At 51.4% G+C, this 23585-nt stretch overlaps 2 protein-coding genes across 2 annotated transcripts in view; one reads left to right on the top strand and one right to left on the bottom strand.

Moving 5' to 3' along the window:
* Positions 1-586: 586 nt before the first annotated feature.
* Positions 587-3952, top strand: LOC6587772 (endoplasmic reticulum mannosyl-oligosaccharide 1,2-alpha-mannosidase). Its single transcript, XM_026995248.1, has 6 exons — positions 587-916; positions 980-1279; positions 1445-1925; positions 1984-2324; positions 2397-2584; positions 2641-3952. Exons 1-6 carry the CDS (start codon positions 830-832, stop codon positions 3293-3295), a joined length of 2052 nt encoding a protein of 683 aa, XP_026851049.1. The 5' UTR covers positions 587-829; the 3' UTR covers positions 3296-3952.
* The window catches only part of LOC6587807, a 42717-nt gene continuing 23075 nt past the window's right edge, over positions 3944-23585 (bottom strand). The window contains 8 exon segments of the mRNA XM_026995249.1: positions 3944-8817; positions 8883-9021; positions 9091-9189; positions 9309-11928; positions 11989-13221; positions 13276-15775; positions 15840-16082; positions 16161-16324. Coding sequence (XP_026851050.1) covers positions 6301-8817; positions 8883-9021; positions 9091-9189; positions 9309-11928; positions 11989-13221; positions 13276-15775; positions 15840-16082; positions 16161-16324 — 9515 coding nt within the window. The 3' untranslated portion in view covers positions 3944-6300.

The raw sequence follows: 23585 nt of genomic DNA, 5'->3' as shown, positions 1-23585 counted from the left end.
ATTAATTAAATGAAATAGGGTATACAGATGTCCATACTCATAGCTGAAACCAATTAACCGGAAACAATTCCGTACACACTTGCAATTTGTGATTGTGACCTTTTTTGTTTAAAACTTATTTTACACAAAATCAAGCAAAAATGACTACTTAAAATTTGACAGCCATATAGATAGTTAGTTAATCGATCAAATAAAATTTTGTTTTCAGTGCTGAGAGTCCTGCCTAGCTAGTTATATCAAACTGAATATTAAAATTGAGGAATATGGTTTCCGATCAAGGGCAGCAAACTATTAACCCATTGTGAACCAGTGGGTATTCAAATACAGTCCACGAAAATGATTAAAAAACTTAAAGAGCTTTAGCGCAGTTAAGGTGAAAGATATCGTGCTAACTTTTTTATAATTTTTTATAAACTTTATAATTAAAAAAAAGGAAGTATATGATAGGATGGATCTAAAAGAATCTACGAAAAGTATTGTTTGTAGCCGTTTAACTCAAGCTTTTCACATGTTTAAATACAGGGGGGTTAAGTGGGTTAATCAACAAATCTGCGGTAACAAATGTTTTAGAATTTTAGCTGTTAAAAAATATGGTTTTACCACATGCACGTGCTGCGCTATAAACGATTTCAATGTGAAAAAGCCAAGTAGCGCGACCAGCCCATTGGTTAGTTAGCACAACTCCCCCCCCGCACTGCTGGCGGCGGCCGCTCTGGCATCGATTTTTATTCGTACCCGAATGCAGCGGAATTTTACAAAACTTTCCCACTCGAAGCACCCAAAGTAAAGCCAGTCGGATCGGAACAGAGCATTCAGAAGACGGACGGATATGAAAGAGAACGGACACATCACCCTTACGCTCTCGTCAGGGGCGGTAGCCAGCACGGATGAGCGGGGCCGAAAGAGTCTGCGGCGGGTAAGAGGCCATAAATGCCCCCCAACAAACAATGAATATTCATACTTATTTTGCATGGTCTAGGCTTGGAATCAGTTGCCGCGTTGTCAACGCAATCTCATTATACTCGGCGTAACGGCCTTTTGCGTAACGGTCTTGCTCTGTTTAACCGGCGACCAATTGATTGCCGCGAGCATCAAGGATGTCGAGGAGAAGGCCATAGCTTCCCCCTATCAGCTGCGACGCGAGATCCCACTGCAGAATCCCCACCACCATCCTGACAAGGATAAGGATCTGATCGCTGCTGCTGCTGCTGCTGCTGCCACACCGTCCGCATTAGATAGACGCCTGCCCAACCCAAACCCAGAGCCCGCTGATGATAAGGTAATTGTCTACTCTTCACTGATAAGTGCCTAATTGAGAGAACGACAGAACCCCTTTATGATAAGAACATAGCCTCATCTCCTTAATGACTTGAATTGGTTATTGGTGTCTGAAGTTTGATTAGGGGAAATGGGAGATTGTATAATGATAATTGACTGCTTTCAGTTTGATGGAAATATTGCCTATGGGGAAGCGAACTCGGCTGAGAATGTGGTTCGAGTGCCAGATACACCAGCTGTGGCACTGCCGGCGCTGCTGGACAAGACAGTGGACAACGACGGCAGCATCGATATACTGAACAATGTGGAGGAGCCCATCGAGCGTCTGCCCATTGAGCAGCTGGACGAACGCGAACAGCTCAACGAAGCCATACGGAGTCCCTTACACTTGGGCGGCATCAGCATTAAGCGCCACCTGAAGAAGATTCAGCCGCTCTTGGCCAAGGGGCAGCACTTCCATGGCGCCACAAACGAGCGACAATCCGCGGTAGTGGCTGCCTTCAAGCACTCCTGGGCCGGCTACCAGAAGTACGCCTGGGGTCACGACAACCTGAAGCCCGTCTCGCAGTTCTCCCACGAATGGTTCGGCCTGGGCCTGACTATTGTCGACGCTCTGGACACCATGTACATAATGGGGCTCGATGAGGGTGAGTGACCACTGATTTAATCATCCGATCTAAGATCTAAGCTGTTTGGTTCCCGCAGAGTTCAAGGAGGCTCGTGACTGGGTGGATCTTTCCCTGCGCTTCAGCACGAAGCGCGATGTGAATCTCTTTGAGGTGACAATACGTGTGCTGGGCGGTCTGCTGTCTGCATACCATTTGAGCGGCGACACGATGTTCCTCAGCAAGTCGGCGGAATTGGGTAATCGCCTGCTGCCGGCCTTCCTCTCGCCCTCGGGCATTCCCTATTCGGATGTGAATCTCGGCGACCTGTCCGCCCACTCGCCCAAATGGTCGCCAGACAGCTCCACCAGCGAGGTAACCACCGTCCAGCTGGAGTTCCGTGACCTGAGTAGGTCCACAAATATTTCCATTTATGAGAACGTAAGTCCAAACACCAGCATCTGCGTCTGTTCTCCCAAGCCCAAAAGCTAATAAGGCACATGCACATTTCAGGTCGTAAATAAGGTAAATGAGAAGGTCCACGATCTGGAGAAGACCGATGGACTGGTGCCCATATTCATCAACGCCAACACGGGCACCTTCCGCAACTATGCCACCATTTCGCTGGGAGCCCGTGGCGACTCCTACTACGAGTATCTGCTCAAGCAGTGGATTCAGACAGGCCGCAATGATAACGACAAGTGAGTAGAACAGTGGAGAAGGAGTTTATAGACCTATCACACTCGATTCGTTGCAGTCTCATTCTGGATTATATGCAGGCCATTGATGGGGTGCTCACGAAGCTGATGCGCCGCACCCCACGTGAGCACTGGGTGTACATTGGGGAGCTGATCAACGGCAAGGACTTCAAGCCCAAAATGGACCATCTGACGTGCTACTTGCCGGGCACCTTGATCCTGGGCCACCAGAACGGCATGCCCGACTCTCATCTGATACTCGCCAGAGATTTGCTGGACACCTGCTATCAGACGTACATGCAGCACCCCACCCATTTGGCGGCCGAGATATCGTACTTTGCACTGACGGACAAGGAGGAGCACGACATTTATGTGAAGCCAAACGACGCGCATAATCTGCTGAGGCCCGAGTTCATCGAGAGTCTGTATTACTTCTACGCGATCACTGGCAATCGCACATATCAGGACATGGGCTGGACCATCTTCCAGGCGTTCGAGACCCACGCGAAAGTGAATGCGGGTTATACATCGCTGGGGAACGTTCGGAATACGCAGAACACGCGCATGCGGGATCTGATGGAGAGCTTCTGGCTGAGCGAAACCCTCAAGTACTTCTATCTGCTGTTCAGCGACAATCGCAAGGAGATCGATCTGGACCAATGGGTCTTCAATTCGGAGGGTCATCCACTGCCAGTCTATCCGCCTAAGACATAAATAGCATCTAAGCACAAGACTACTAGAAGTTTGCGCAACAAAAAGCTGTGCATGTGAGCCGATTTGCGCAGCATTTAAGCTGCCACAACCGTATCGTACTTTAGCGCAAATGCCAAATACTATGCTAAGCTATGAAATGGCTAGACAGCCACAACTGGCCGCCTGGCTGTGTAGGGAGTAAGGTAATGCCCCCACATAAAAACCTATCACCACTATCATCAGAGCAGTCGATTCTGTATCATATTATTTGTTCTAATTTGATACCTGTTATTTCGTAATAATTTATTTCTCTCGTATAAGCACCTACCACTAATCTCTGGTTGGGGCAGGAGCCCTCTCTCATTAGTTGTAGCATCTTATCGCTGGTAGCAACGCCAATCGAATCAATCTGCAGGTCTTACATTTGTAATACCCCCCACCCCACTGTAATACCCTGTAGTCGAATATTATGTATGTATCTAGCAGTAGTACGTTTATGTTTGCAGAAATTTTAGCAACCGGCGGCACAAAGTCGATTTGTGTGTTCGAATATGTAGGAAAGGAGGCATGTGTGTAATGCAAGGATTGAATCTCACAGGAACTCGAATCCAAGTCCCCAAGTTATAAGCAGAGCCAACAATACATACGTGTTGAATAAAATGCAAATAGTTTTTAAAATTGTATGGAATTTTCTTTATTTTCCTAAGAACGTTGTCACCCAGTACAAACGCATGAAATGCATGAGCTTTGATTGCATTTTCCTTTCACTTTTAGCTGGGTTTTCTCTGATTTCTCTGTTACTTGTTGCGTTTCGTTTCGTTTCGTTTTCAGTGAGATTTTATGTTTGTTATCTCCCCGTTACTCAAAGAGCATAGGGATGATATATTAGTTTTCTTTATGAACTTAATGTTTATGACGACTATGAATGGATGGGCTTAATAAACTATGAAATATTAAACTGTTTTTACTTTCTTGTTTCTCTTTTTTTACTCTCTCTCCTTATGCCGATGATGCCTGGTTTTTCTTTCTATTAAAATCTTTAGTTTTCTCTTTATGTTTTACATTACATTTAGACACATTTTTAGCTGAACAATTCTTATGACGGGCGACGGGTGTCTGTTGTGGATGGGTGTCGGGTGTCGGATGTCGGGGGTAATCTGAGTTCTCTTGAGTCTTGTTCTAAATACAACTTAAAACAATTCGCATTAATAATCTAGCAATAGATTTAAATTTATTCAGTTTTTGAGGTTTTTCCAAACTTAAATTATTCTATTACATGTACATTTTTACACGAAAGTTATTTGTCTTTGAATAATAACTAGAAAGTGCCGGAACTTCTAGTTGAAGCAACACATAAGGGACACAAGGGATGGGGATGGGATGGGATCGTTAGGGGGTCATGGAGGCCCGAATATTGAAGCACATCTTAGATTAATGATACCTCTTGAAAGTTCCCTTACTGACTATACATACGTAATACAAGCATTTCCCTTCCATTCCATTCCATTCCATTCCCTTTCATTCCATTCCATTCCGTCCGTCTGGAAGTACGTATCATAGTAGGTGTTTTTTGTTTTTGTTTTGTTTTGTTTTGTTTTGGTGGTGGTATTAAAGTAGTAGTTAGTATTGTAATTGCTTGGAAACATTACAATTGCTTTGCTCTTTCATTAATTCGTTTTTGCTTTTTTGTTTTTGTTTTTTGTTTTTTTTTGTTTTTGGATAAACTTCGTAGTGTCTTACTGTGTTTAGACTTTTAATCGTAGTTATTAATTATGTTTTACAAGCTAATCAGACATCTATATTTAAAACGTGGCACAAATCACAAGTCAGATTTGTCGCAAGATCAAGATACAATTGATACGATTCGTTAAATTTCCATTTTGTTTGTTCCTCTCATCGATCCATCCGTTCCATTGAAGTGTAGAAGATAGTATTATTACATTATAGATTCAATAATTTATAAATGTTTAAACTAAATTGGCTAAAATTGTGATTTTTGAACTGCTTTTGGTTTGCTTCGTAGTTGCCAGAGCTGCTGTACGGTTTGCTCGTGCTTAAATCCCTAAGATCTTTCCATAGCATTGCCGAAATATATCCCTCCTCCTGCTCGTCATTCTCCCGACTGACTCTTCATTTCATTCAAATTGAGCACACGTCCATAGGTTTGTTTCTTGATTCGTTTGTAATATCAGAAGCAGCCATATGGAAAGTAAAGCGCTTTACGTATCTGCTATCTGCTATCTGCTATCTTCCTGTTAAAATTCCTATCAACTTATATTCCATTCCTGAAACTGCTCAAACTATATACACAATCTCTTTAGTAATACTCGTACATAAGGGAAGGATCTATCTTCTGGTGTGGTTGATTGATTTGATTGCTCCTCCGCCTCTCTTCCTCTCTCCCTATATGAACACGTGCATTGGCGACATTTTCGATTTCAATTGTTCCACAGAATTGCTTCAAGTTCAACTTAATTACGGAATTAATTATACAACCAATTCGTTATGTTTTCTTTCCATTTCTTTGCGCGTATCCGTTACCTTCTTGGTTCTTCGTTCACTCTTCTCCCATTTCTCTTTGTTTTATATGAATATAAATTGTCTAGTGTAACTATATAATTTATTATATTAGGGGGTGTTCCGTGAGAGCATTGTATGCTATTCGTCGTTTAGTTTGCATTTCAATTCGCCGCGTCAATTGCTTTCCTTTCACTTCCTTCTTTCTTGGCCATCTATTTGGGTATTCTTTTCTTTCACTTTCCCTTTTCCTTCCTCTCGTTTCTTTAAGTAACCAATAATAAGCAGCGAGTGGTTCAGAATTTGTACAAAAAATATTGGACTAAAAAATACAAACAGAATAAGTATAAAACAATTTAGGCTAAAATTTGTAAGCTTATGGTCTAAAATAAATGGGGAAAAAACACGAAACAAATTTAAAATTTCTTTTTTTTTTTTTTTTTGGTGGGGGGGGGGGGTTTGAGGGGCGTTTTTTTCTATACAATCATCAAGTCGCTGTCAGCCCACGCTCACAAGGTGGTGGCATTGAACTCAAGAATCAGGCTGTTGGCCAGCTCCGCCGCCGATGTCGGGGCAGCCGCTCCGCCTCCACCGGCGGTTGAGGTGAGTCCAAGTCAAGAGGTCATTATCGACTTGACGGGGTCGTCCAGGCCAGCGGCCACGCAGCTAAAGTCATTCAGCTGCCCCACCAAGTGCTGGGAGGGTGCCTGTCCGATGCTCTGGTGGTGCTGGTGCTGCAGATGCGGCGGCTGGACAACGCTGTGGCTCTGCATCTGCAGCTGGTGATGATGCTCCAGCAGGATGTTGCTGCTGTTGTCCGCCACGGCATTGGCCGCCGATCCCCCGCCGCTGATCAGGCAGTCGTTCATCTCCTCGCCGAGCTGCCGGCGACGCTGATGGGCCAGCTGCAGCTGCTCCTGCTGGCAGCTCGGCAGATTGGCCTGGCCTCCCTGCCGCTGGTCCTCCAGCATGCTGTCGCCCAGGATCGAGCCCAGAGAGAACTGCAGCGAGTCGGCGCTGTTCTGCAGGTTCAGTATGCTGTCAATGGCACTGGCCACATGCCGGCTAATGTCGTCGTCGTACTCCCCCGTCACCACGGGCTGTCCCCCCAAGTGGTTCACGTGCATTTGCTGGGGATGCTGTTGCTGCTGCTGCAGCTGCTGTTGCATGCTGTGCTGGTAATGCTGCTGCTGTTGCTGGGTGTTCATCATGCTAGCGTAGGCCTGATGATTGGCAAAGTTGTGTGGCGGCTGTTGTTGCTGTTGCGGCTGCTGCTGCAGCATCTGGGAGAAGCCTGCGGGCCCGTTGGCCGGCTCCACTCCCATGCCGTCGTGCAGCAGCATCTCCGGATCGAGAAGGCCGTGCGGCGGCACCACGAGCTGTTGCTGCTGCTGCGAGGACATGGGCGACGACGACGAGGAGGAGCCCGTGCACAGCCGCTTGCTGCTGTTGTCGTCTTCCAGCTCGCTGCTGGAGCCCATCATCTGGCTGTCCCAGTGCCGCTTGCGCGACTCTCCCCCGTTCACGAGCATCGCCCCCTGGGCGCCGGGTCCGTCGCCGTTGCTGGTGCTGGACATGAAGTCGCTGTAGTGGGCCTCCATGCTCTGCATCCACCTCGGATTATTGTTGCAATTCAGTTCGATGTGATGCTGCTGCTGCTGCTGCTGCGATGGTTGCTGTTGCTGTGGTCCTGCATACTGCTGCTGCTGCTGCTGTTGGGCCTGTGGCTGTGGTTGCGGCTGCTGCATGAAGCTGGCATCTGGCACCCACATGTTCAATTTGCTCTTGACCTCTGGGGATTTCGAATCGCCAAAGATCTCGTCCAGATTGGATTCAATGTCGTGGGCATCGCTGCTGTTCTTCACATCCAAATGCACCGGCGACTCCCCGAACATGGCCTCCAGGCGCGTCTCCACCGACTTTTGCACATCCGAGTCGCTGCTGAAGAACTCACTGATGGCCGGATGCTGGTTCTGTTCCGCCGCATCCATGGCCACCGGCTGCTGGCGCTGGCCGCTGCACGAGGAGTTGCCAATGCTCGAATTGTGCTTGCTGGGATCGACGCCACTGGCGCTGCCGCTGGGGGCGTTGTTGTCGCTGCCGCAGGTGCTGCTGTTGCTGCTGCTCGTCGAGCTCTGGTTGCTCTTGTCGATACAGCCGTTGGGGAATAGATCCCCCATTTGATTGCTACTGTTGTTCATCATTCCGCTACCATTGGAGGTGTCCAGGAAATGTTGCTGCTGCTGCTGCTGCTGTTGCTGGCGATTGATGGGGCAATGCTGGTGCTGTCTTCCATTCATCTGTGCCTGTGGCGTTGGCTGCTGCTGTTGCGGCAATCCCTCGCTGTTCATCAGATTGAGCTCATTTTGAAGGCAATACCAGCCATCCTCCTGCTCCACATGTTGATCCACGCCATTGCCTTTGATATGTTGCTGCTGCTGCATCGACTGCTGCTGCTGTTGCTGTTGTGGCTGCTGCTGCTCCTGCATTGCTCTCTCGCCCCCATAGGGCATCTGGCTGGCCCTTGCCTTGGCCTCGATCTTCTTCAGAATGAAGCTGGTCTGCAGCTCCGACTCGATATCGAAGTGTCCGTAATCCTTTTTGATATATCTACCGCTCGAATCCTTGCTTTGGTTCTCTCTTTTCACCTCGCCATTGGTTGTGGGTTGCTCCCGCTCCTCCTCCTCCTCCTCCGGCGCCTCTTGCTTCACGGCTGTTGCTGCTGCAGCTTCTGTCTGTGGATGCGACTGCGACTGGGACTTGCTGAAGGCCTTGTTCACATCGGCGCTGTTCTTGAGCAAATCAAACGTGTCCACCACTGCGCCGGCTGCCTTCGATTGGGGCTCCTGTTTGATCTCCTCCTTGATCTGAAGCTGGGATTCTGTGGCCAATCTCTCGCTGCTTAGCTCCTCCTTCAGCTGCTGCTCCAGCTCCTTCTCCGCGGTGCGAATGTCATTGATCTCCCCCTTGAGGTCATCGATCATCAGCTGTTGCATCTGCAGGGACTCCGAGGTGCGATGCGGCAGCTAGAAAGCATCAATAAATATGTTCAATTAAAATTATCAAGTCTCCGCCATCTAGTAAGCCTTACAGTGGACTCCTGCATGAGTATCTCGTGGAACTTTCCGTTCAATTGCCGGAACTTATCCTGGAATCCCAGGGCGGTGGCCTCAAACTCCTCCTCCTCGTCGGAGGGCAGCTCCAAGTCATTCTCGTGCATGCAGTGGTACCTACACAAAGAACAGAGAAACAGAACAGATGTTAGCCTCCAAAGGGAGATAGGGGGGGGGATAGCCTACCTAATCAATCGCTTGACGGCCTCGTCTTTGGTGCGGAAGGGCTTCACATAGTCCGGCTTCAGGCAGCTCTCCTGGTCGACCTCCAGCTGGCGCACGAACCTGCGAAGGGAGGGATTAGAAGGATTAGTCTCTGGTTCGGCCAAAGCACTGGCAGTGCAAAATCCATTTGTCGGCCGTCTTCCCGCTAAGAATCGGCATTGTTTCAACCAACTACTCACAAGGAGAGGCGTGCAATTTTCGGCTTCAGCGGCGGCAGTTCATCCAGTTTTGGTGGCATGAACAGCGGCAGGCTGGGCAGCACGGGTGTCGGCAGGGTGGGCATCAGACTTCCGATTCCTGGCACTCCCATTCCCACTGGTGGCACTGGTGTTGGTGCTGCCACAGTTGGTAGGACAGGCACTGGCGGAGCCGCTGGTTGTGGCTGCTGTTGCGTCTGTTGCTGCTGCACCTGTGGCTGCTGTTGCTGTTGGGGCTGCAGTTGTGGCACCTGCTGCGGCTGCGTCTGTGGCGGCTGCTGCGTCTGCTGCTGGGGCTGCAATGGTGGCATTGGCAGCATGTTTGCCACATGCATCATGTTGCTGCCGCTGTGGTTGCTATTACTGTTGCTGTTGCTACTGTTGCCGCTGTTGTTGTTCTGATTGCTGTTGCTGCTGCTGCTGGCCAACAGATTTGTGGAGCTGGCAAAGATCAGCGGTGGCGGACCACTCTTCAAGAGCGGCGGCTGCTGCTGCTGCTGTTGCTGCTGCTGTGGCAACATGGTGATGGTCTTCTGTGGCAGCATATTGATGGCTCCATTCGGTGGATGCTGCTGCTGCTGCTGTTGTTGTTGAGTGGACGCATTGGCAATCACTTTGTTGCGGATGACAGGAGCCTCCTTGAGCTTCAGCTGTGGCTGCGACTGTTGCTGCTGTTCCTGTTGTGCCAATTGCTGCGGCATGCTGCTGTTCGTGGCGACTGCCTTTTGCTGAGCCTGCGCCTGCTGCTGCTTCTGCTTGTTGACCTGCTGCTGCTGCTGTTGGTGCTGCATCGGATAGATGTGGATGCGCTGGGTAATGTTCTGCGGCTGTGGCTGTGGCTGCTGCACAACCGCCACTGTTCCTCCGGTTCCTCCTCCTGCCACAGCTGTGGTGGTGGCGGTGGATGAGTGATTGTTCGGCTGCACCACATTGGCCGGTATCGAGATGGAGGCCGCCGTCTTCAGGGGCTCTGGGCCGGCCTGCAGCTGCAGCTGCTGCTGCACTGCCTGTGGAATCAAATTGAAGTTCCCGTTGGCTGTCGGCAGCGTTGTGGGCACCTCCTTGCCGGAGGCCAGGATGCGGTGCTGCTCCGCAAAGAGCCGCTGCAGCGTCAGATTGATCTCCGCATCGCTCATCGGCTTGTTGTAGGCGGCTATCGTGGCCGTGTCCATCTCCTGCGAGGGACTCATCGTCGGCAGAAAGGTCTTGTTCTGAAGCTTGAAGGTCAGGAACTGGATCTGCATCTGCACCTGCTTGAAGACCTGCTGCATCTGGGGCGTCAGCTGGATCGTCTGCACTCGGGACACGGTGTTCGGTTGAGGTGGCGGCTGTTTCTGTGTCGTTTGCTGTTGGATCTGTGGCTGTTGTTGCTGCTGCTGCTGCTGCTGCTGTTGGGGTTGCTGTTGCTGTTGCATCTGCAGTTGATTGACCACCGGCGGTGCTGCCGCAGTGGCTCCCTGATTGATAGCCCCCGTGGTGGCCGTCAGGCTGAAGCTCGTCCGTTGCTGCTGCTGCTGTAGGATCGCTGTCGCTGGCTGCGGCTGCTGTTGCTGCATGGGCGCTGTGACGCCCACCAGCTTCGTGCCACTGGTCGTCTGAAACGGCTGGATGCTGGTGCTCATCGTCGTGGTTGTGGTCGTCGTGGTCTGTCCACCGCCGGAGCTGCCGATGACAATCATCTGCTTGCCGCTGGCCACATTCGGCTGCACGATCTGCACGGGATTGTTGTTCGGCTTCTGCGACAGCGGATCCAGCTTCGGCATGGGCTTCACCACCCCCGCGTTCTTGAGGATCGCCAGCTCGGCGGCTGTGGGCGTGGCCTTGGGCTTGCGCACAGGCTTCTTCTTCACCACAGCCCCCGTGCTGCTGGTGGCCGGTCCCCCCGCCTTAGCGGGCTCCAGCTTCGCCTTGCTCTGGTCAATGATAGGCGCCACATTGGCCACCTGTTTCGTCACCGTGGTGGTGGTCGAGGTGGTGCTGGTGGTCGTCGTTAGCGTGGAGCTGGCTGTCGTTGTGATGGCCAGTCCGTTGCTGATCGGCTGGACCGGGTGCACGATCTGCTGCTGCGGCGGCTGCGGCCTCAACGGCAGCGTTGTCCCTGCTCCCGCTGCCGCTGCCTGCTGGGCCGGCATCGGATTCACATCGTTGAAGTGGAGCTGCCCCAGTTGGAGGCACTGCGCCAGCTGCTGGGCATTGATGCCCGCCGGTGCGATCAGCAGCCGCTCTGTGGGTCCAATCGAGGCGGTAGTTTGGCCGGCACTCATGGCCGTGATGTGATTCGTGACGCTGTTCAGGCAGAACAGCTGCTGCGTGGAAGGATCGATCGGTGGCAGGGCAATGTATCGCTGTTGTCCATTGTTGGTGGCGGCTGCGGGTGCTGACGCTGCTGGAGGAGCAGCAGCAGGAGGAGGAGCAACAGGCGACTGTTGGGGCTGTGGCTGTGGCTGTGACTGTGGCTGCTGCTGGATGAGCACTTGACTGTTGAGCGACATCTGGGGAAAGGACAGCACTTCGTGGGTGGCGGTCTTTGGGGCCGCCGCCGGAGGCAATGTCGGTGGTGGTTTCATGGTTATGCTGTTGGGCGGCTTCCGATTGTTGGCCACTGAACGAAAGAACGAATGATTGAATCGCTTTCCTGTCTGCAGCATCGTCTGGCACTCACCTTTGACCTCTATTTTGGGCGCTGCTGCCGCTGATACTTTGATCAAGTGCTGCTGCTGCTGTGGATGCTGCTGCTGCTGCTGCTGCTGTTGTAAATGTATCTGTGGCTGCTGCTGTGCCTGCTGCTTGCTGGACTCCATCGGCATCCTCGCTGGCTCATTGATGATCGTCACATTGGGCAGCGCCCCCTTGAGCAGGGCCTGCAGGATCAGCTGCGACTGATGGTCCTGCGGATTGTTGGGATCATGGCGCAGTATCAGGCGCTCGCACTGCTCCGAAACGGCCAGCGTGAGGCTGCCCGTCAGCTGCGGCACCAGGGCCGCAGCCGAGGCTGGCGATCCCACCGGCAGGCCACCCACATTTAGCTGCGGCGCCATAATGGTGGCTCCCCCCGCGGTCATCACGGCTGTGCCTGTCGTCTGTGAGGCGGCACTGCCTGTGGCTGGGGGCGTGGCTTGCGGTATGGCCACCAGCTGCATCTGCCGCCCGTCGTTGGACATCTTGATGGTTGTGTGCGATTCTGCACTGGCCATCGAAGAGGATCCCTGGAAGACCAACTGCGTGGCATGATGATGATTGGCGGTGGGTTGTGGTTGATGCTGCTGCTGTTGCTGCTGCTGTGGCTGTGGCGTTCCCCCCATCACAGTGGCTCCTGGCGGCATGATGGGCATTATCTGGATCTTGTTCTCCACCACAGCACTGTTCAGAGGAACCCCCGACTGGTGATGGTTCTGCACTTGGGAGATCTGTATGTTCCCGATCTGACTCGGGACGGTCGTTGTGGTGCTGCCGCCCAGGCCATGGGCCAGCATCAGAGTGGAACTGGAGCTCATGGTGCTCATGGTGCTGCTGCTGCTGCTGCTGTGGGCTGGTAGAGGCAGCGACAGCGACACTGGAACGGGTGTCGTTGTGGGTGTCGTCAGGGTGATCGTGTTGATGGTGGTGGACATGCTACTGCTGCTGCCGCCGCTCAGGCTGCTGCTGATCGTTGTGGTGCTGCCGCTCGTCGAGTGGTTGCTGCTGCTCATTGAAATTGAGGCAGGTGCAGCCTCTGACTTCTTGGTGTTCCGCCGCACCGCGGGCTTCCTTCGTGGCTTCACTGCTGCCGTGGCAGAGCCCGAGGAGGTCAGCGTCACGGCAATGGGTGTCCCAGTGGGCGGTTGGGCGGTCGCAGGAGCGTTGGGCGTTGGCTGCAGCGGCAGGCTTATGCTAATGGTGGGCGCTGTTCCCGCAGCTGGTGGTGGTGCTGCTGCTCCTGGCGTGGCTGCTGCTGCTGCTGGGGGGAGGCTAATCTTTGCTGCGGCAGCGGCTGCTGCTGCCTGCTGCGCCAGATGCTGCTGGGCCTGCCTCTGGATCTCCTCGGCCGTCGGCAGCCGCGGCGTGGACAGGGTAAACGGTGTGGAGGTCAGGGCTCCTGCGCCTGCACCTGCACCGGCTGAGGGATCGCTGGGATCAATCTTAATGAGGATATTTGGTATTTCGGTGGATTCGTTTGACGGCAGCGACTGTCCGTGTGGCTGTGGCGCGGGTATCGTCAGCGTAAAGGGCATGCCATCGCTGCCGTTTTGGTTCGGTATAGAGATCATGATATCATTGGAGCCGGGCTGCTGCTGCTGCTGCTGTTGCTGCTGTTGCGGTTCCTGTTGCTGCTGCTGCTGTTCACTGCCCGTGTCCATGCCCACGCCATAGTCCTCGTCATCATCGTCGTCGCCCGTGATGCCGCAGAACTTCATTACGTCCCCGAGGTCCAGTTTCCCGTTGCTGCTCCTCTGGATGTGCGTGGGCGGCGGCGATGGCGACTTGGAGCGCACTGTCGTCTGCGGAGCGGAGGGTGTCGCAGTGGGCGCGGCGGCTATGGCTATCTTCTGCGGAGGAGGATCGGCCGCTGCCGCCGCCGCTGCTGCTGCAACCGCTGCAGCAGCCGCTGCTGCCGCTGCCGTGGGCTTCTTCTTTCGCGGTCGCGGCTTCTTCTTGGGCTCCGCCGGAGCTGGAGTCGAAGCTGCGGCCACAACCACTGTGGCGGTGGCCGTGGTGGCATGCTGCTGCTGGGCCTGCTGCACCTGCGACTGCGTCTGCTGCAGCTGATGCTGCAGCTGCTGGATCTGGGCCTGCTGCTGCTGTTGCTGCTGCTGCTGCAGCTGGATGGTGGCCATGGCCGCCTGCTGCTGGTGCTGCATGACCGGCACGGGGGTGGACTGCCGCAGGGGCTCCGGCGTGACGGCCACCGGGACATGGGCGGGCGAGGATTGGGTGAAGATGTCGCCCTGGCCGACGGGGTTGCTGCCGCCGCTACCGCTGCCATTCGTGGGGCCATTGGATCCCGGTGGCTGGGGCTGCTGGAAGGCGGTGGCTATCTGCTGGATGTGCGCCCCGTTCAGCTGGTTCAGATTGATGGTGGCCCCGCTGAGGCTCTGCTGCAGGTGGGCGGGCAGCTGGGAGATGGCCGTCAGGCCGTTGGGCATCTGGATTTGAGCGGCGGCCGCCAGCTGGAGGTTCTGCAGCTGTTGGGCCACGCTCTGGCCCAGGAGCTGTGTGTTCAGGGTGGCCGTCGTGGCAAACGGCTGAGATCGTGGCGCCTGCGCCTGGGCCTGTGCTTGGGCCTGTGCCTGGGCCAGAGCCGCATGCAGGCCCGACAGCTGGGTCCCCGTCTTGATGGCGCTCTGGAAGTGGCCGCCCGTCGCCGTCTGCTGGATGAGGTTCGCCTGCGAGGACACGATGAAGGTGGGCGCCGCAGCCAGCTGCATGGTGGCGCCATTCGTTCCGACAATGCGCAGCAGCTGCTGCTGGGCCGGCTGCGACAGTTGCGGCTGACCGCGTCCATTCTGCTGGATGACCAGCGAGGGCGCCGCCGTAAGCTGCGGCGTGGGCGGGCGCAGGATCAGCTGCACCCCCTGGGGATTCTGTTGCACCAGGACGGGCATCTGGTTGAGGAGCAGCTGCTGGTGCTGGTTCCCAGCAGCAGGCAAAAGGATCTGCTGCTGCTGCTGTTGGCCGGGATTCGTGGACTGGTGCTGCTGCTGCGGCGACTGTGAGATCTGCCCTCCATTGGAGCCCTTGGCCTTGCCCTGCTGCTGCTGTTGCTGCAGCAGCTCCTGCTGCGGCTTGGGCAGAATCTGCTGCGGCGCCTTCCCGGACTTTGTGGACAGCCCGAGCCCTGCATTGCTGCTCACAAACCGCTGCTGTGGCTGCTGTTGATGGTGCTGCTGCTGATGGTGCTGCTGCTGGTGATGCTGCTGCACCTGCTGCGGCTGTGGCTGCTGCTGCTGCTGGGTGGTGGTGGTGGTGGCTATCAGCTGGCCCTGCGGCCCCTGGATGAACTGGAACACTTGCTGCGTGGCCTGCTGCTGGTGCGGATGCTGCTGGGCGCCGCCGGTGATGGTAAACTGCTGGGGCAGCATCTGCATGGGCTGCGAATGCTGCTGCTGCTGGGGCTGGGGCGTTGGCGGCTTAATGGAGGCCGCCGCGATGGCGTTGCTCGGACTCGGGATGGGGCTGTCCGCTATCAGGGGACTGCTGCTCTGGTAGTGATGGAACTGCTGCTGCTGATGGCTCACCACCGTGGTCTGGGCGGTCTTCTTCGCCTGATTCTTGGACCCGCTGCTGACCACGTTTGCCGTCGCAAACGAAGTGGGCGTACTGCTGATGCTGATGGCCGTGGCATTGAGTTGTTGCCCATAGCCGCCGGCTACTGTCCCTACGCTGCTGATGGAGGTGGGCGCAACGGCCTGGCTGCTGAATATCTGGTGTCCCAGCTGCTGCTGATGCTGGCCGAGACGTTTATTGCCCTTCTGCGAGAGGAAATGCTTTCTTCAGATGATCTTTTCGGGGAAGGGGAAGTGGAAGGGTTCCTACCTTATTCAGCTGGATATTATTGGAGCCCACGAGGGTGGCATTAAGCTCGTTTCCTATGGCATTGCCTGATCCCACTCCTGAGGCGGCGATAAGGCCACCACTCGTCACGCCGATGACCGTCGTGGCAGCGGCCGCCGGTGACTGCGAGGGGCTCGGCTGGAAGACAACGGTTCCAGCATTGGGGCTGCCATTTGCGAACTGATGGATGGACTGTCGCCTGCCAGGCGTCGCCGCCTTGCGCTCCTATTTCAAGATTCGGAAGATACAAGGATTTAGTGGGGGGTTGCTCTTGGATGATTACTCGATCTATCTAGTATTTACGTGGTCCTGGGGATTGCTGTTGGCGTTTACTTGACTGCCACTGGCTACGAGCACCACATCCTGTGGGAACGGCGATAGCGATGGCGATGGCTGCAGACGTGGGCTAGCTGAGATCGATGGCGATGGGCTGGGCGTCAGAAACGGACCCGGAGGAGACAATATTCCTGAAAGAACACACAAACAAAAGAAGCACGCACAAATTAATATTTACTCCACTCCAAAAGTTGACCCAAATAGCGTACAGTGTATGCATACGGGGAATGATGTTATATCTGATTTCAGATCTGCAATTGTTCGGTACGTGACCAAAGTGGCAACGGTACTGCCTACCCCTCCGTTTAAATGGCATTTATAATTGTCCGCCATTTCGCAAAGTTGTGTATTTTACCCTTGCCCAAGGTACATTCCAAAAGGAAGGTAAGGCAGTGCAAAAGTGCAGCCTCTATGCGTTGCATTCCATACGTTTGGGCCGTACCTTTCAATTAATATACCTCGCTCTCTTCTCTCAGGCACTCTAAGTGTCCCCTCTCCATGCCTCCCTCCTCTCTTTTGTTTGATTCCCTTTGTGCAGTGCAGGCATATTTAGCACATTTTCAAACACCAGCTGAGAGCCACTCACACCTCACAGCTCTCTCTCTCTCACACACACACACACACTCGCTCATTCCAGAACCAGTTTCACACGTGTGTGTGTGTGTTCTTCTTTTTTTTTTTTGTGTTTGAAGAGTTCTTTGCACTTCTTCATTTTGGAGTGTTTTTTCACTCATTTCTTTTGTTGTTGCGACCAAGTATTTGGGGCTGCCACAAAATATTAGCCATAGGCTATGCCAATCGTGGCGGCAAGCATTTAATTCAATTTGTGGCAGCGGCGTCGGCAAAACAGCGCTTAAAATAATGCCAAAAACCGTTGCAATGAGCAGTATTTTTGTTTAGGTGAATTTTTAGTATTTTGGATATGTTCCGTGACCTTCCACCATATTGCGCAATAATCTAAGACTTTTTCCCACTAAATGGAATTAAACGGAGCAGCCGCCACCAGCCAAAGAGGAAGCCACAGCAGCGGCAGCGGTAGAAGCAAAAGCAGAAGCAGACAGAGAATGAGTTTCGGTTCTCCTCCAATTTATCCTTTGCTTTGCTCCCAGGAATAATTTGCATATGCCGTCGCACCGCCACAGCTGGAGTCCAGGCAGGAGGAGGAGGAGGATGTGGCAGCAGATGCAGAAGCAAAAGAACCGCAGCAGCACAAAATTGAATATAATACGCAAACAGAAGAGCTCTAACACAGCCCAGAACTCAATTCGAATTCGAGAATACCCTCGTAAAAAGGCCATGAAAATAGTTGAAAGTAAACGGTTAAGAAAATATTTCCTCACTTTATGGAAAGGGTATGGGGCACAAAGAGGAGGATAAACGAACATAAGCATGCATCAAAATCGACATCATCTCGTTTCGTTGCAGAGGATTGGATGGGATTGGACAGGGGGGCTATAGAGAAGCCATCATCCATCGGCGGCATCATTATCGACAGCAAAAACTAAATGCAAAAGAATTTAACAAGCGCCCTTCTCTCTCTCTCACACACACACTGTGTTTTCTGTGTGTGCATCTGCCTACACGACAGCCACTGCGCCACTGCCATTCCCCTCTGCTCCACCAGTCGTTTAATGCATGACTGCCCTCCCGCTGGCAGCCGCCATTCAATCCTCATTCAACCTCGTCTCGAGGAGCAAGAAGAGATTGTGTTCTCTGTGATATATTCCTGGCCTGGCCCTTTGTTTGTTGCCTTGGTAATATGCCAGAGGAGGGAGGATTGAGGATGGCGAATGGGGAAGGAAATCCAAATCAAAAGCAACAGCACAGCAGTGCGAGCGGTGGCACCTTGGAGGAACACTCGCTCGACGCTTGAATGGAGAAGATGGGATGCAGTGACCTAAGGCGTGCGGATAATACCGACATTAACAGTTTCTCCTTGTAGTATATTTCTATTTCAATTACGTAATTAGACAGCAAGCCACACTCTAATTGGGAGCAAGGATCGATTACGATTACCGATTCACTTTTATGGCATGAATCGATATTTAACAGTATTTAAATACCACCATCAACATCAAAGACTCTTTCCAAAATAATTATAGTCTCTATTTATTATTAAATTAAATTAAAAGGAAGCTCTAAAAACTAATTATAGCACACATACACCCCTGTTGCTTTATGGCATCCAATAGTCTCTTAATTATGGTAGACAACTGGCAGCAGCAGAGATGCGCCATCGATATGTTTGACACAAAAAAGGCTCCCTTTTTGTATTCGTCTCTAATTAAACAGTTAGCCAAAGAGTGAAAGGAAGAAAGGGAGTTGGCTACAGCACAGCAAAAGAAGAGACAGACACAAACAGCGTGAAAGGAGGAGGAGGTGAAGGAGAGACGCAACGGCAGACCCAATGGTAATTTCCCACAAAGGCAGACCACAAACGCAACTAGCGCTGCAAGAGCGGAACGACTACCCCTCGTCCCACAACAGAAAAAACCAAAACTAAAGCGCAACTAAAGGATAAATCGACAAACAGATACACTCTTGATGTGCACAGAGATACTCGAAAAACTTTTGGGCCGAGAAGAGCCACAGATGAGCGCACTTTTGGCTGCCTGACATGGATAGACGCCGCCTGAAATGGTTGTGTGTGTGTGTGTGTGTGTGTGGATGGATGCTTGCTGGCTGGAGGCTACAAGGGAATGAGCAAGTGGAGACTGCTTGCTTTTTGGTAGCCATTTGCTTGAGTGTCTGAGTGCCGCCCGCCATTGTAGGAGAGCTCCGCTCCTGCCGGGACAGAGCGGGTGACGCGTAATATTTTGCATTTCATTCCAGTGAGCAGAGGGAGTGTGGAGGGAGTGTCGTCGCGAGATGAATTCTATTTACACACACACACACAAACACCACACTGACAGTTAGTCGAGTGCCTGAGCGAGAGAGAGTGAGAGCAAAAGACTCTGACTCTGTGGGGCCTGTCAAAGTCAGTAAAATTTGAGTGCTGTGCTGGCTAAAAGGAGATGCAGCAGCAGCAGCAAAGGTAAAGAGAGCAAGCAAAAAATGCAAAGTGCAAGCAAAAGTTAGTGTGGCAAAAGTGTGTTTTTTTGTGTCCCTTTTTTTGTTGGGTGGCCACCCACTCACTTACTCTTTCCTGCACTTTTGGCAGGTAATTGGCTTTGATGGAATACTAAATTGTATCCCAGATTTAAAAGTTTTCCAACTAAATACAATCCCCATTGAGTGCATCTGTTTTTGTGTGAATACTCAATGAAACGAAAGCTCAATCATGCGTTAATGAGATCTATCCACATTCATAACCATCCGCACTCTACACTGCTTTGCTGGTCCCTCTCCTTCTCTCTGCTCCAGTAAATCTCATTTCACAGAGAGCACGAAAAAACAGTTTATTTATATGCAAGGTTCGGAGGTTCCCCCCCCCCCTACACATAGGAGGACACTCCAGAGAGGCTCAACATCGTTGCCGTTGGCCACTAAAGGGGAGGGGGAAGCGGGAGCACCGTATGCTCTCGCATATTTTATGCGGCGGCGGCGGCGACGGCAGTGTGTGTGTGTGTGTGTATGCGTGTGCCTGGTTGTGTGTGCGTTTTTGTCTTTGTTGTTTCATTTATTTGGTTGACTGGCAACTCCTTTTCACCTTCTCCCTGCCCACCCAACCCATAATCCCTCCCAGCCACCCGCTTTCGCTCACTCTCCCACTAAGTAGGAGATGCTGCATCGTCGGGTTTTTAATACCCTTTTGGGAGTGGGGTACAATGATATTTCAGAGGATAGATGCAACTCAAATAACATGTCTCTTGATTTCCTTGCTTAAGGATCGCATATCATTGTAGAATACCAGTTAAGGCTTTATTTATTTTTCCATTAAACATATTTCCTAAGGCAAGGGTATATAAACTTCGTTACTTTGGTGAGCTTTTTCTGCATTCCATTTTTATTTTTGTTTTTTGCCTGAAATTTTCATCCTGCGATTGTTGTTGTTGATTCTGTTTCTGGCTGGCTGCTTCTTCACCTTCTCCTCCTCCCTGTCCACCCCTTCCTCTGGATTTTTCTCCTACGTATTCTGTTGTTGTTGTTGTTGCTGTTGTTTCAGCTTCTGCCCCGTTCGTTCTATTGTCACATTTTGTAACAATGGCAGCCGTGCGCGCGAATCGGACTCGAAAAAGGACCCCGAGTAAACGACAGGCCAGAGCCTGGAGCAGGAGCTGGAGCAGGCGTGTAGTAGCAGCATCATCATCATCATCATCATCATCAGACCAATAACAACAAGAAGCAAAGACTAGAATCGAGATTGGAGTGACGAGGTATTTGATACCCTACGGTGGATAAAAATACCCTCGGAGGTACTCCAGTGGAAAAGTGCCGCATTCTTGATCTAGATCTCTCGTGGAAGATCTCTTTATGTTCTATACAAAAATCTGTGTTAGGAGCTTAGATTAATAATCCACTCTAAGAAAAATATCAAAGATACGGGCACATAAAAATACGGTCACATCGACACTCGATCTCTCGAATTTGCGCAGAAGTAGAATAAAGACGAGTTCTTCACTCTCACAAGCCTTAACCGACTTATCATCTATACTTATCCCATCTCTATCGCTATAAGCTTTATGGCCTTCCATATCCAGAATTTGGTGAAACGCATATACCCTCTGTCCAAAAAAAAAAGGGTGCAGCAAAGTAGTTGGTTGGAGGACTACACCGACTTTACTTTGGCGCATGAACTGTTGATGGTGTTATGGCGATATGTCGTCGCAGCATCCAATCTCCTCGCCACCCCCTCCTACAGCGTCTCGCGCGTTTATAAGTAGAAGCATAAAAAAATGTTTGTGCGGAAAAAAAAGCAATAAGCAGAGGCAGGACAGCACAGAACAGAAGAGAAAAGAACTGAACAGGACAGGATAGGACCGAGACCAAGGCATATTCGTACATAGAGGAAGTCGGGAGCGGGAGCAGGAGAGGGAGAGATCTATAGAGGAGGAGGAGGAGGAGCTGGAGGCGGCGGAGGAGGCACTGTGACAGTGACAGTGGCCCGTGAAGAGGGGAGGGGGTGATGGTTGGCGGATAAAAATGAAATAAAAATCGATAGGTAGAGGCACGTTTGAATGGGGAAGCGGGAGAGAGAGATGGGGCATATGTGTATTTGTGTGTGTGCGCACTTTGTGTATTGTTTGGCACATTCTTGGAAACGTGCTCCACCCTCCAGCCGCCCGCTCTTCCTCTTCCTTCGGTTCTATTTTATTCTGTGTGCCCATCTCTTCTGGTCTCTGCCTCACGTTTGGATGTCATTAAATGCTGAATAATTCGTTGAACAAGATCCATCTCCTACCAACTGGCCAATAATTGCAATTAAAATGTGACCAGACAGGACAGTCTCTCTGTCGCTGTCTCTGTCTCCGTCTCTCTCTCTCTCTCTCTCTCCAGAAGAACTGAAACCGGAAGCTTATTCATGTCTCTTTTTGAGCACATGTTGGGGTGTGCGTATGGTATGGGAGTGGGAGTGGGTGGGGTTACAAATTTTCAGGCATTATTTTACACCAAAACAGAGATCCGAAGCGGGAGCAAGGTCCTTGTTTCCCAAAGAACAAATGAGACCAAATGCTTTGTAATCTTTTGCGATAAAAACTTTCGATAAGTGTCCATACTTTATCGATATTTTATCGCCCCCGAAATGATTTAATTTAATCTGCGTTACCTTTGTGGCAGGAAAACTCTCAGAGGCGATGAAATATATGTACCTCTAACCAAATAGAAAGAGTTGCAGAAAATAGAACCCCACATACTATAGACATTAATCCTACCTCGATGGGGGTGCTTTTCAGGGACAACATTCCAATAAACTACTCCAAAAAGAGCAAGGAAAATTCTCATCCCCAGTATCAATCGTTGTACCTAATTACTGCTTCGAATTTCTGTCTCAACGGCGGGAAAATATCCATCCAATAAATCTTTTACTGTCAGTCGAAGACGTGTCAAAGGCCTGTCAAGGGCCGCCATTGCCAATTACCTAAGTGGAGTTGTTATCGCCCTAATTGATCAAATTTTACTGCCCTGCCTACTCGCTTAGACTCTCTGTCTCCCCCTGTCTATCGCAATTACGGCAAATGCAGCAAGACTATTAAATATTCATTAAATGACAGCCATGGCGACGAAATCAATCGATAGAAGGTAGTACTTGACAGCAGATCAGGGCTTCAACTTGCACAGTCCACTTCACAGGGTCTACTCAATGGTTAATGAAACCAGTTTGATGGTGGAAAAGTTGTAAATGAAACGTTCATTCAGTGCTCCGACCGCAAGCCGAGACATGCGACAGGTTTTGCCGTCCGACAAATAATTAACATTGTTTTTATTGTGGATGTTGCCCCTGATTTGGTGGCCAGGATAAATTCTCCTGCTGTTTTCAAAGCCAAATCATTTCCGTGAAGACCTCTAAAGTGTCGTGTGGCATTGAAAAGGGTGGCAGTGGCTGTGGCTGTGGTTGCACTGCCGCTGCACTCTCTGCGGTGGCTTTGTGCTGCTGCTGCGGTTTGGCGTTTGCTGCGGTCCTGCCTCCGGGACTAATCAAAGTCGAGTTCTAACCGCAGACAATTGAATAGCCATTATTCAGCGTAATGAACACTTGCTCAGCCATAAACCCAAATTTCAGGGGTTCCACTTGACATTTCACAGCCGCAATAAAACGGGCAATCCCTGGAATCACACCAGCAACAAGCCGCACGCCCGAAGGCAACATCAAATGTATCTAATGGATACCCATCACACCCAGTCCCTCCAGTCGACAGCTGTGGCCAAGTATCTAATGGTTACCTACTGCCACTAGCCCCGGGGCCACATCCACACACGCTCTCTCTCTCTCTCTCTCTCACCCACTCGGAAAGAGGGCTCTGCCTCGAATGGGAGCGTGTAAGCCCAAGCCCACCAACGTTGAAACACACGAAAAAATTTGTATCTATATCCTATTTGTTTTTGCCTGCGAAAGGAGGGGGGCCGGGGGTGGGGGTGGGGAGCTTTTATAGGGTCACACGAGCGCGCATTTCTTCACAATTTACGTCGTCGTCGTCGTCGTCATCGTCATTCTCTTTCATTCTCGTTGTTGTTGTTGTTTTGATAGTGTGTGTATCCGTATCTGTATCTATGCGTGGCGTGTGTGTGTGTGTGTGTGTGCCCCAAAGACGTGCGCTTTACACTTCTGGAGCCCCAAAACATCATTTGCACGCGTGCTCTTTCCGCTCTTCTCTGCTCTGATGAGGTTATGAGGGGGTGCCAGGGGGGGCGGCTGTGTTTGGGGGTGTGTATGTGTTTTTGTGGGTGCCAGAGGCATCTTCCCGAGATACTCACTAAATATTTGCGGATAAATGGTGAAAATTTTGACTGCTT

The sequence above is a fragment of the Drosophila persimilis genome, unplaced genomic scaffold (genome assembly GCF_003286085.1).
Source record: "Drosophila persimilis strain 14011-0111.01,24,50 unplaced genomic scaffold, DperRS2 tig00000000-arrow-pilon, whole genome shotgun sequence".
Classification (NCBI taxonomy): domain Eukaryota; kingdom Metazoa; phylum Arthropoda; class Insecta; order Diptera; family Drosophilidae; genus Drosophila; species Drosophila persimilis.
This window is presented reverse-complemented; position numbering and strand designations above follow the sequence as displayed.